Source organism: Hippopotamus amphibius, chromosome 5, assembly GCF_030028045.1.
Source record: "Hippopotamus amphibius kiboko isolate mHipAmp2 chromosome 5, mHipAmp2.hap2, whole genome shotgun sequence".
NCBI lineage: Eukaryota > Metazoa > Chordata > Mammalia > Artiodactyla > Hippopotamidae > Hippopotamus > Hippopotamus amphibius.
In genome coordinates, this window is record NC_080190.1 from 155729619 (window position 1) to 155741675 (window position 12057).

At 35.9% G+C, this 12057-nt stretch overlaps 1 protein-coding gene across 3 annotated transcripts in view; it reads left to right on the forward strand.

The window, feature by feature from the left end:
• The window catches only part of COL14A1 (collagen type XIV alpha 1 chain), a 220584-nt gene that overhangs the window by 158223 nt on the left and 50304 nt on the right, over positions 1 to 12057 (forward strand). For all 3 annotated transcript variants that reach the window (XM_057734080.1, XM_057734079.1, XM_057734081.1), the window contains exons 36-38: positions 928 to 1014; positions 9888 to 9941; positions 11565 to 11660. In XM_057734080.1, the coding sequence (XP_057590063.1) occupies positions 928 to 1014; positions 9888 to 9941; positions 11565 to 11660 (237 nt within the window). The remainder of the gene's footprint in view (positions 1 to 927; positions 1015 to 9887; positions 9942 to 11564; positions 11661 to 12057) is intronic.

Below are 12057 nucleotides of genomic sequence, written 5' to 3' on the forward strand. Positions count from 1 at the left end.
TTCTATAGTCCGCATATATGTGTTAATATACGGTATTTGCTTTTCTCTTTCTGACTCACTTCACTCTGTATGACAGTCTCTAGGTCCATCCATGTCTCTGCAAGTGTCCCAGTTTCATTGCTTTTTACAGCTGAGTAATATTCCATTGTATATATGTACCACATCTTCTTTATCCATTCATCTGTTGATGGACATTTAGGTTGCTTCCATGTCCTGGCTATTGTACATAGTGCTGCAGTGAACATTGGAGTGCATGTGTCTTTTTGCATTATGGTGTTCTCTGGGTATAGGCCCAGTAGTGGGATTGCTGGTTCATATGGTAACTCTATTTTTAGTTTTGCAAGGAACCTCCATACTATTCTCCATAGTGGCTGTATCAATTTACATTCCCACCAACAGTGCAAGAGCATTCCCTTTTCTCCACACTCTCTCCAGCATTTACTGTTTGTAGATTTTTTGATGATGTCCATTCTCACCGGTGTGTAGTTTTGATTTTCATTTCTTTAATAGTTAGTGATGTTGAGCAGCTTTTCATGTGCCTCTTGGCCATCCGTATGTCTTCTTTGGAGAAATGCCTGTTTAGGTCTTCTGACCATTTTTTGATTGGGTTGTTTGTTTTTTTGATATTGAGCTGGATGAACTGTTTATATATGTTTTGGAGATTAATCCTTTGTCTGTTGATTCGTTTGCAAATATTTTCTCCCATTCTGAGGGTTGTCTTTTCGTCTTGCTTATAGTTTCCATTCATTGTTCCTTTAAAGAAAAGAAGAGAATATTTTGTGGTCAGAAGAGAATATTCTCTGCCTTTCTAGACTAATGCTCACTTAAGAATTTTTTTGAAGTGTCTTAAAGTGTTTTCTTTGAGTCCATAAAACCATTTGTATAGACCACCTTGTTAATAGTTATGCTATTTCTTTTTCTCCTCAGAGGGACGAGGAGACCTGCCCAGAGCTTCCACATTCCTGCTCCTGTTCTGAAATCAATAAAGCGGCTCTGGGACCAGCAGGCCCACCAGTAAGTCTTGCCTAGTTTGAACTTAAATGTTCTTTAATAATATTTATAACTGTCACTTGTCATGTGTCTAATATGTGCCCACCACTGTGCTAAACACTTACTCACTTAATCCTACAAGCAAATTGAAGCACAGAGAGGTCAAGTAACTTGCCTAAAGAACACAGCTTGGAGGAGCTGCTCTTCAAATCCAGGTCTCTGTGAGTCCTATAGATGATGCTCTTAATCCCTACATCATACTATGTCTCTCAGTGCTATCTATTCAGAATCTTCCCTTTGAAGTCCTGTGGCTTATTTTCAGTGTGACTGTTTCACACATTGGCCCCCTGCTTGTAGCTGCAAGATTTGCATACATTCCTTCTGCCCATTCTATATCAACATTTATATGTGAGGGAGGATTTCAAAATCCCTGGGAAAAGTACCCCATGTGAGCATGAAGTTCTCCATTACTGACCGGAACTTCCTACAGAAAAGAAGAGAGAGAGGAGGGTGCAGCAGGGGTGAGAGGAAGGAAAAAGAAAGGAGAGGGGGGAAGGAAGAGAGGAAAGGAGGAGAGAGGGAAAGAGAGAAAGAACACATTTTTTCTTATAAACACTATATGTATGTATAGATTCATACATGTCTATTTGATCAACATTAAAAAGTAAACATAACCTTTTCTCATTTGGTCAAATACTACATAATTCTGTTTGAAAATGAAAGGTTTTTGTTGGTGGTGGTGTTGTTAATTTGCAAAATTATGCTATTTTATATTGTTTTTCACTCAAAGAAGACATTTAAAAATTCTTAGCACGGTCTGGCAACTGTCTGTATTTCTCTACAAATAGGTCTTTGAACATTTTTTATACAGTTTTAAAGATTTCTTTCCATTTACTGTTATTACAAAATACTGGCTATATTACCTGTGTTGTACAATGTATCCTTGAGCCTGTCTTACACCTAATAGGCAAGAAAACGTTTAAAAAAATATAAAGTGTATATAAGTGCACTCTCTGGGTCTTTTTGAATTTACCGTGATAGATCTTTTGTACTATGTCTAAATGCTTTACTTCTAACCTGCTAATCTGGGGTTATAAGTATTTCTTTAAGATAAATATGATATAGCTGGTCATTGGTTAGGAAATGACAAATGTATCAAGGCAGAAAGACAAAGAAAATAGGGAGAAAATGCAGGAGCAAATAAAGAAGTCCAGACCTTACAGGAGGAATATTTGGACACGGACCAGGGCTTGCAGGTGGCTTGCCGTCCGCAATTGGCAGCCGGGAGCACTCAGCACGCATGCGTAGATAACCCTCGCTGACTGCTGGCTTGCAGCTTGGAAGTTCGGTGCAGGTTGGCCCCACCAACATCCTTTGTCTTCGTTTGCGGACCACACTTCCCGAACTGAACAAAAAGGAAGAGAACCTGCAGAATGTATCTGGAGTATATCCCAGCTGTCTCTCCTTTATCTTTGGCACATAGAACATTCTTTCAAGCTCTGGACATAGACCCCAATTTTTTATTTATTTTATTTTATTTTATTTTATTTTATTTTATTTTATTTTATTTTATTTTATTTTATTTTATTTTATTTTATTTTATTTTATTTTATTTTATTTTATTTTATTTTAACAAAAAACTCTATCCCAAAGAAGCAAATGCGGAGTTAATGGTAAAAGCATTAAATTTAAATAAGACTAGGTAAGTCATGGAACCACTGTGTACCTCCATTTCCTCACGTATAAACAGCACTCACCTCTCTAACTGGTATTGTGAGGAACACACAGGGTACTATGTAGAACTGTATTTTGTGTATTATAACTCATTCATCAGATATAAGGAGTTGTCTTTAGTTTAACCTGGGAGTTGAAAACAAAGATTTATTTTCAACTGTGTGCGGCTTGCTTTTTTTTTCAACCAAAATTATGTCTTTGGACTTCATCAAGGTTAATGTGCATTGTTTAGTTTACTCGTTGTACTTGCTGAAGGAATGCCACTATATAAATAAGAGTTTACTGACCCATAACTGTGGATTATTTTCCTACTACAGTGTCATTATAGTGATAATCCTTTGTATGTCTCTCTACAAGCTTAAGTGCTCTTGTAATAATACCTAGAATCAGATGTGTTGGAGAATAAAGAAGGTGCATCTTCAACTTCATGAAAAAACCCCAAGTTGCTCTTCAAGGTGGTTGTCCCAATATTCTCTCCCACACACTCTGTATAAGAAGTCTAGTTGCTCTGCATCTCACCAGCACTGTCTGATGTTGCTAGATATGAGAGCTTGCACTTATTTGATGACTATAAGACTCTTATGTCCTTGTCCTTTAAAATAGGACTTTCTCTCCCTGATAGTGAGATGGGGCAGTTTTTCATTTGTCTCTGAACCATTTGGATTTCTTCCTATATAAATACCTATTTATACACTTTGCTGGGTTTTTGTTGTGCAGTTTTTTTCTCATTGATTTGTAAGTAGTTTTATGTATTTTGGACACTAGTCCTTTATTAATGATGTGTTTTGCAAATATCTTTTCCTGGTCTGTGACTTGTTTGTTGTTGTCTGTGGCAAGTATATTGTCTAGAAATTTTAATTCTAATGTAGTCAGATTTAATATTTCTGTCAGCTGTCGTCTTTTCTATTTTTCTTTATCCCTTCTTTTAGCCATGATTTCTTAGAAGTGTCTTTTTAAATTTCCAATTGTGTATGCAATTTTTATCTTTTTCTTATTGCTGTATTAACTTATTGCACTTTATCGTGAAGAAAGTGTGTAGTACCAGTTCTTTGGCATTTGTTGCTTCTTTAACAATTTCTCTGTGGCCTTTTGTCAGGTTTTATAGATGTTCCATGTATGCTTTAGCAGAATGTTTGTCCTCTAATTGTAGAGTTCAGAATTCTTAATATTTATTCAGTAAATCAAGTTGTAAATTGTGTTGTTAGAATCTTCTTTACCTGAATTAGTTCTTTATCTTTCGATTACTAAGATAGATGATTAAAGTCTTCCCCTCTTTTGTCAAGTTCTGTTTGTAATTCTGTATTGTGTATCCTGAGATTGTGTTATAATATGCAAAAATTTAGAATAATTATCTTCCTAGTGACTTGCTATGTCAACATTTCTCTCTCAGATTATTTTCCTGGTATATATTTTCTTCATCCTTTTAGTTTCAACCTTTCTGTGTCTTTGTATTTTAGATGTGTCCCTTTAAATAGCATATGCTACGATTTTATTCTTAATCTGGTTTTACAGTCTTTTTGAGAGTTTAGTCCATTGTGTTGTTTGTAATAATTAACCTATTCAGGTTTATATTGCTATATCCATCATCTCAATTTTTGCTTTCTAATTGTGTGCGTGTGTGTGTGTGTGTGACTTTCTTGGTTGATTGAGGTTTTCTTTACTTATTTATTTGCACTTTTTGGCTCTTTGCTTTTATTCACATTCTTTTTTTAACTCCCTTCCACTAATTTGGAAATTATACTCTCTATGTCTGTCCCTTTAATAGCGAACCTGGAAATTTTAATACACGTGTTTAGCCTGACAAAGTCTGGAAAGAGTCAAGATTTCTATCCTTCTTTCAACCAACATGATATTCTTGGAATTCTCTTCTCTTGGACCATCCTTTTTATAATTTATGTGCTGTTTCTATCCAGTATTTTAGTCCTTTTTTAACATCACAAATTATATATTTTATCGTTATTACTTGTTGTAAATTAATGTATGTTAAGACTTGCCTACATATTTGTTATTGCTTCGCTCACAATGTTTTCTGTTATCATGTTTATTTTTCCTAAAGTACATCCTCCAAGTGTTCCTTTAATGAGAGACTGTTGGTAGTAAATTTTCAGTTTTTGTTCACCTGAAAATGCCTTTATCTCCCAGTTACAGAGATTGCTAATTGCCCCCCTGAATTCACTGCTTCTTTTTAATAGTAGATGCCCCTGAGTTTTAGCCAAGTATGTGGCCATTCAGCTAGAGACTTGATTTCTTAGCATTTATGCAAGTAAATATGACCTTGTGACTAAGTTCTGGCCAGGGATAGAGAAGGTACATGGAATCACCGTGGATGTTGTTCTTAAATGAAAGCCAAATTCCTTCTTTAACCATTTTCACCCTTCCCAACAGACTAGAATGGGAACATGTGGTACTGATTTCACTTTGATAAGCTATGCTGTTGGGCACAGCACAGCAGTAAGATGGAAGCAACAGAGGTTTCACACTGCCCTGATACTCTGAACCAGCTCAGATTTTAATGTAAGAGAATAATAAACCTCCTACCTTGCTTAAAATTTTAATATTGATATCCATTAAAGCAGTCAGACAACTTTCCAAACTAATAAACTGGGAGTACAATTCTAGATTAACAGTTATGTCCTCTGAGCACTTTGTAGATGCTGTTACAATGTCTTGTCACTTCCATTGTTGCTATAGAAAAGTCAGCTGTCAGTTGAATTAATTGTCATTCTTCTGTGAGAAATATTTTCTCCTTTAGTTGCTTTCACAATTCCTTTGTCTTTCATGATCTGAAGTTCCCCTACAGTGTATTTGGATGTGGATTTTCGATGTTATTGTTTTGCAGTCTTAGAAAATTTGGGGCTTCATGAATTTGAATACCAATATTTATCATTACGTTTGGAGTTTTCTGAGTCATTTTCTCTTTGAATATTACCTCTCTCTGATCATTTCTATGTTTTTCTGAAACTCCAACTAGATGTACATTATACTTTCTAATTTTACTCTCATCTCTTTTTAACCTCTCATTTATTTCCTACTTGTGTCTCCAGGCTTTATTCTGTGTAATATCTTCAAAATTACTTTCTGGTGTAGTCTGTGTGTAGCTGTGTTTAATATGCTACTTAACTTATCTGTTGTGTTTCTGATTTTGATTATTATATTTAGTGTATCTAGAAGTTATATTCAAATGACCATTCAAATGACCAGAAGTCATTTGAATAGTCTCTTCTTCTTTTGTAACACTTTCAGAACTATTTTTTCTTTAAATATATTCAATATGGTTTACATTCTTTATCTGATAATTTCAATATCGGCAGTATATGTGGTTCTGATTCTGCCATTTGTTTTTTGCTGGTTTTACTCATGCTGTGTTGTTTCCATGTGTCTTTTGGGTTTTTTTTGGTGTATATTTGAGCTTGCATTATTTGAAGCTTTGTCTTTGGGAATATTTTGAACCCATGTTTGAGCTGTATTTTTCAAGAGAGTGTATCGGTCTGCTTCTGCTAAGCTCCTGGGTGTACAACCAACTGAAAACCACCTTAAAAATTTGACTTTCTAGTTTTATTTGACCCTCACAGGTAGTGTAAATTCTGGTCCCCAGATTATATGAGAATCAGTTTCTAGATAATATTTCTTAGTGGAGACATTTACTACCCCTTCCATAGCTAAAGTGGAAACAACATCTTGATCCTGCACCTGTAGTGGGATTTTTTTTGTCCGAGCTCATTCAGAGTGCAGCCTTTCATGTTCCTCAGCTTTAAAGGATGTTTCATATTCTTCCCTTCCCCCACTTATCATAGGTCCCAGTTCACATTTCATTACCTTGTGTGGGCTATAAAATACACACTTTCCAGCAAACCTGACCCATCTTCCCCTTCCTCCCCCAGGACAGCCTCAGTGTACATGACTCCTGCTCTGGTGTTTTGTTTCTTCTTCATTCCTGATACTTAATGATTCAGTTCTTAATTAGAATAATATTTATTTTATTTTAAACAGCATGAATAAGCTTTTTTAGCTAGAGGGTTATCAAATTTTTTTCATCTGCAGTGCTGCTGGAACAAGTTATAAAATATTTATGTATGACCTAAGAGTCAAACTTTGTAATGAGAAAAAAAAGCAGCAAAGAAGTGAAAGAGAAGGGTTGAGTTCTGACTTGGAGAGAAAGAAGAGGTAAAATAGAAAAGCTATTGACATTTTCAATTATTTAAAGTATAATAAACTATTTAAGAAATAGTATCACAATATGCAATAAACCCTATAATAGACTATGTCTGATGATTTAACACAGTTGTGATTATTTTCTCATTCAAGAATTTACACAGTGGTATTATGTGCCAATAAAACTCTAGAAGAGCCATAGGAAGCCATGAGTAAAAGAACCACATTCCTGTTGCCTAGACTAACCCTTTCTTATTAAAAGGATGGAAGTTTACCTCCACAAACATTTGTTGAATTCTTGTCATCTACTCCACAATGAGGGCTAACGGTAAGGTAGAAAATAAGTTAGAAGTATAAAAAGGTTTCTGGATTTTATAGACTTGGTACCTCAGGTATAAATATCTGTTAGCCAAATTGCCACATTTGGACAAAATCTTCAGATAAAAACCAATCATTTAAGACAAGCAAACAAAATTAAAGAGGTGTGCCAGAATGGGTATGTTAATTGGGATGCATTGGGTTTGTTGCAAGAAACAGAAAATTTGACTACCACAGTGGTGTGAATCATTGGGACATTTGGACAGTCATTGTTTGCTGTTGGTAGCAGATGGGTCCCAAGCAAATATGGCTGCTCAACAACTTTATCAAGACCCATGCTTGTTTCAGCTTCCAGATTTGCTTTCATTAGGCTTGTGGCTTCTTGATCAGATTGGCCCAAACCAGTTAACATGCCCATTCCTGGTTGCAAAGGAGGCTGGGCAAACAAATGTCTGTCTTTATAGTAGCAAAAATAAAATGGAGAAGGGAGTCAAGAAAGACTCTCTGATAGTCAACCAAAGTGTCTGCCACAGTTGAGAAAAACATTTGCATACAGTTAAAGATGTAGTATCCAAGTATAGGAGGAATTTCTGTGCATTAAAGAGAAAAAGACTTGTAACCCAGTAGAAACTGGATGAAGTATATAAATTGTCAGCTGTTACTCAGTGACAGTAGTTTTAAGGGAAATAAAAATTTAAATAGGATAAGGTATTATTTTTACCAATCAGGTTCATAAAAATGCAAAGTTTGAAAATATCAAGTGCTGACTAAGATTTGGAGAAACAGAGACCCTCTTAAACTCCTAGCAGACAAATAAACTGGCAGTTTTTTTGGAGCACAATTTGACAATATATCTACCTATCCATTAAATTTCATTTAAAATTCTACTTGTTGATATCTTAAATATTAACATTTGTACTTAAATATTAGAGTTTGTACTTAGGACATATATAAGGCTGTTAATTGTAGTATTGTTTAGACAGCAACAAATTGTGGGGAAAACTCCTACATTTCCAATAATGAAAGAATGGTTAAACAAACTCCATTGTTCAGACAACTATGCAACTCATTTATTTATTTATTTTATTTATTATTTTTTTTAATATAAATTTATTTACTTATTTATTTACTTATTTATTTTTGGCTGCTTCTCATTGCAGTGGCTTCTCTTGTTGTGGAGCATGGGCTCTAGGCGTGCAGGCTTCAGTAGTTGCAGTATGCGGGCTCAGTAGCTGTGGCCCATGGGCTTTAGAGTGCAGGCTTAGTAGTTGTGGTGCACAGACTTAGTTGCTCTGAGGCATGTGGGATCTTCCCTGACCTGGGCTCGAACCTGTGTCTCCTGCACTGGCAGGCGGATTCTTAACCACTGTGCCACCAGGGAAGTCCCTATGCAACTTATTTAGAATAAGTTAAATCTATATGTCATGTTATGGAAAAACATATTCGGTTAACTCAGAAATATATAAAAAGTGTTGTATCACATATGCAGTCTCTCTCTATATATATCAAATGATACCACAAAAATACTATAGGTAATATTTTCTACAGATACATATACACATACATAAAATACAATTTTATAATTGGATTTTAAAAGCCTGGAAGATAAGCAACCAACTGATATTGAGGTGGGGAGTGAATTTAAGTGCTTAAAACAAACTAGAAGAAGCTTTGCCACCTGATCCACTTTTTCCCCAAGTGATGCAAATATTTCGCTGGTGGTACACAAAATGATTTCGGTACTCGTAAACATAGCAGGAAATCAACTGGACTCACATAGTGAGAAAGCTATTCCATTTTCAATGATCTTTTCATCCTTCTGCCGAGTGAAAGCAGTATTCTCAGACTGGTGCCCCTATGACCCTTCTAATACTTATTCATGTCCCTTTTTAACAAAGCACAAAACCATTGCTAGCTATAGTATATGTTTAGGTTTACCTTACATTCTTAATAAGCTATATGTTTTTCCATCTACTATAGTACATGATATTTGCTTTTAAAATAGATTTAAGTGAAATAGTGAGTCAATTAAAAAATATTCAGAGTTTATTTGCATATATGCATGCACACATATACAAAGAATATGTTTTGCAAAGAATGCATATACACATATATACATATATACATATTTATTATGTGTGTACATATATGTGTATATATATGGAAAATGGTATTAAATAATAGAACAGGCAGTGCATTACTATGACAAAAATTTTGAGGGGAAAATGCAAATAACTGAAGTTTCAGAACCACTAATCTAATTAGCTTTCTATGGTGTAAAGAAAATTAAATTGTTACTACTTTATATGCTTTTTACAATTTAATTAAACAATTTAATCTCCAAGTGGTGGTCTAGGGCATGCATAATTTTATTTTATTTATTTTTTAGATTAATAGTATATTTTTATCATTTGCGTCATTAATAGCAATAGTCTTACACACTCAATTAAAAGATCCTGTAGCTTTTTTTTTTTAATTTAAAAAGTTTGCTCAAACTATGAAATCATCAGCAGGAAGGGGTGAATCTGGGGGGCAGATTTCCATTTCAGGATCATGATAAACATATACCATTACATAATGTGTGGGGCTTTCTACCAAATGAGAATTACGCAATCCATATTATTGAGGAAAATGAATGAAATATGTTGCTCTTAGATTTGTCTTTGTGCTAATACTTAACATCTGTTTGCCAGGGTGGTCCTGGACTCCGAGGACCGAAGGGCCAACGAGGTGAACAGGGCCCAAAGGTACTGTTCTTTTACCTTCTCACCACTAGCCATAATATAATTTTGGAGTTACGTAATATTTACCCTTTACAATTTAAATCTCCTTATATTTTTATAAAAGTTGTGTGGAAGCCTTTACCCTTATTCTTAAAAGCTTGTATTTTTTTCATCAAAAAAAAAAAAAAATTAGTATCTCAGTGAAGAGAAAGATTTCTAGAGTGTCAATGTTCTGAGTGGTTTAGTTGCTCAGCTAGTTCTTGCTCTTATAATCCTCTTTTCCTCTATCTGCAAAAAAGACGTATCTTAGAGGGAGCACTGATTCACAGCTAGGGAGCAGTCCTCCAGGTAGTTTCTCAGGTTTTAGACTCCTCCTTCTCCCTTCCCACCGTGTACTGTATAATCAAACACACAGCTCTATTTCCCATTCTCACTGCCCAAGGCCACCATGTGTGGTGGTTCAGGTTGTACACTGTGCAAAGGCACCAATGAAGAGGACCAGGTTGTGCCAATCCATGTCAAGGCACACTTTTTCTACTTTGCACGAAGGCACCCTTAAGGAATGGCAGAAACCCAGCCACTAATTGAGTTCAGGCCCCATCATCTCATACCTGGCTTTTTGGCAAATCTTCTAATTGGCCTTCTGGCTCCAGTGGCTTGATTTTTTGATTGATTCTTCACATCTGCCCCCAGATTCATTTCTTTAAAGTTATACTGGATCATATCATACTCTTAAAACCTGCAGTCATGTGCAGTTGCCTTGAGAATACAATTCATCCTCCTGGGCATGGCATTCAAGGCTCTTTCTGATTTGACTCTGTGTCTCACTTTTACCACGTTGCTCTGCATCATCTCTCCATCCATCTTGCTTGATGTACTGCTTCAATATGGTTACTTATTAAATTTGCACAGTATTTATTCATGAAGAAGAGAACATTGAAATTTTTTTTTAACTAGAAAATTGGAAACAAGTGGAGCAAGGTAAGAGAGACTACGGGGGGGTGGGGTGGGCGGGCAGGAGAGAGATAAATGAAAGAAGGCTGAAGATAATTAATCAGGTACTACCCAACTCAGAATTCAGACTGTAAGGGTTCTTCTTTTTTGGTTTTGTTTTATTTTTTGAGATTGTGGCACATTTTCTCAGGCAGAGACTTGATGTCTTGGCTCCATCTCTTATGTGCTACAAGGGAGGCAATGTCGTCAGTAAATGCAGAAGCGTGTCCCAGAGACAGATGGTTCGCAGTAGTGAAGGTGGAGAGACTGTAGTTTGGTTGGATAGTGTGCACCTTCATAGACCAAGAGGGTGGTCTTGTATCACTTTTATCTTTTGGATTTGTTATGAGGTGTGGGGGGGTCTAGTTACTCACATAATTGGCACAAGGTTCCTAATTATGGAAGCAAAAATAAATAAATGAAGTTGCAGTAACTACTGTGTGTTTACTCTTTTGGCTTACTGATGACACTTGGCCCGGGAGGTGAATCATCTAAGGCTTGGTGTCTTGTTATCCTATGAGTGCTTTATGTCTTAGGAAAAATTATTTAATGAACTAAATTTATAAATGCTGTAAGCAGAAATATCTGGTTAGCAGATATTTCTGGGTACCAGAGGGTTTAACTTACCTTTGGGATGACTTTCTTGCCTTCTAGGGACCAGATGGCCCTCGGGGTGAAACAGGCCCTCCAGGACCTCAGGGTCCCCCTGGACCCCAAGGACCAAGTGGTCTGTCCATTCAAGGAATGCCTGTGAGTTGTGTGTAAACATTCGGATGGGTTTTATTGTTATCACTTCTCCGTGAGTTATATCGAATGACCTCTTGTCTTCTGTGCCTTAATAATAACCCTCAGCTTCTTCCAACCCCTAAGAATAAGAACTGAGAAATGAAAGTAATGATTGAGAGTTCATTTATTAGCCAACTTTTTGTCCAGCGAAGGGGGTCTTTTACCAACAGCTGTGTGCCTAAGGAGTAGGTATATCCACAGATAATTTGTCTATAGAAAAGAAAGCAGGGCTTGACATGTATGGCCCTTTTTCTTGTTTGACTAAGTCCTTAGTAGGTGTGATAAAATCTAGAAGGTGACAAATGGTATACAAATTTAAGTTATTCATTTTGTATCCTTAGTAACTGTGGAAATAGATTCA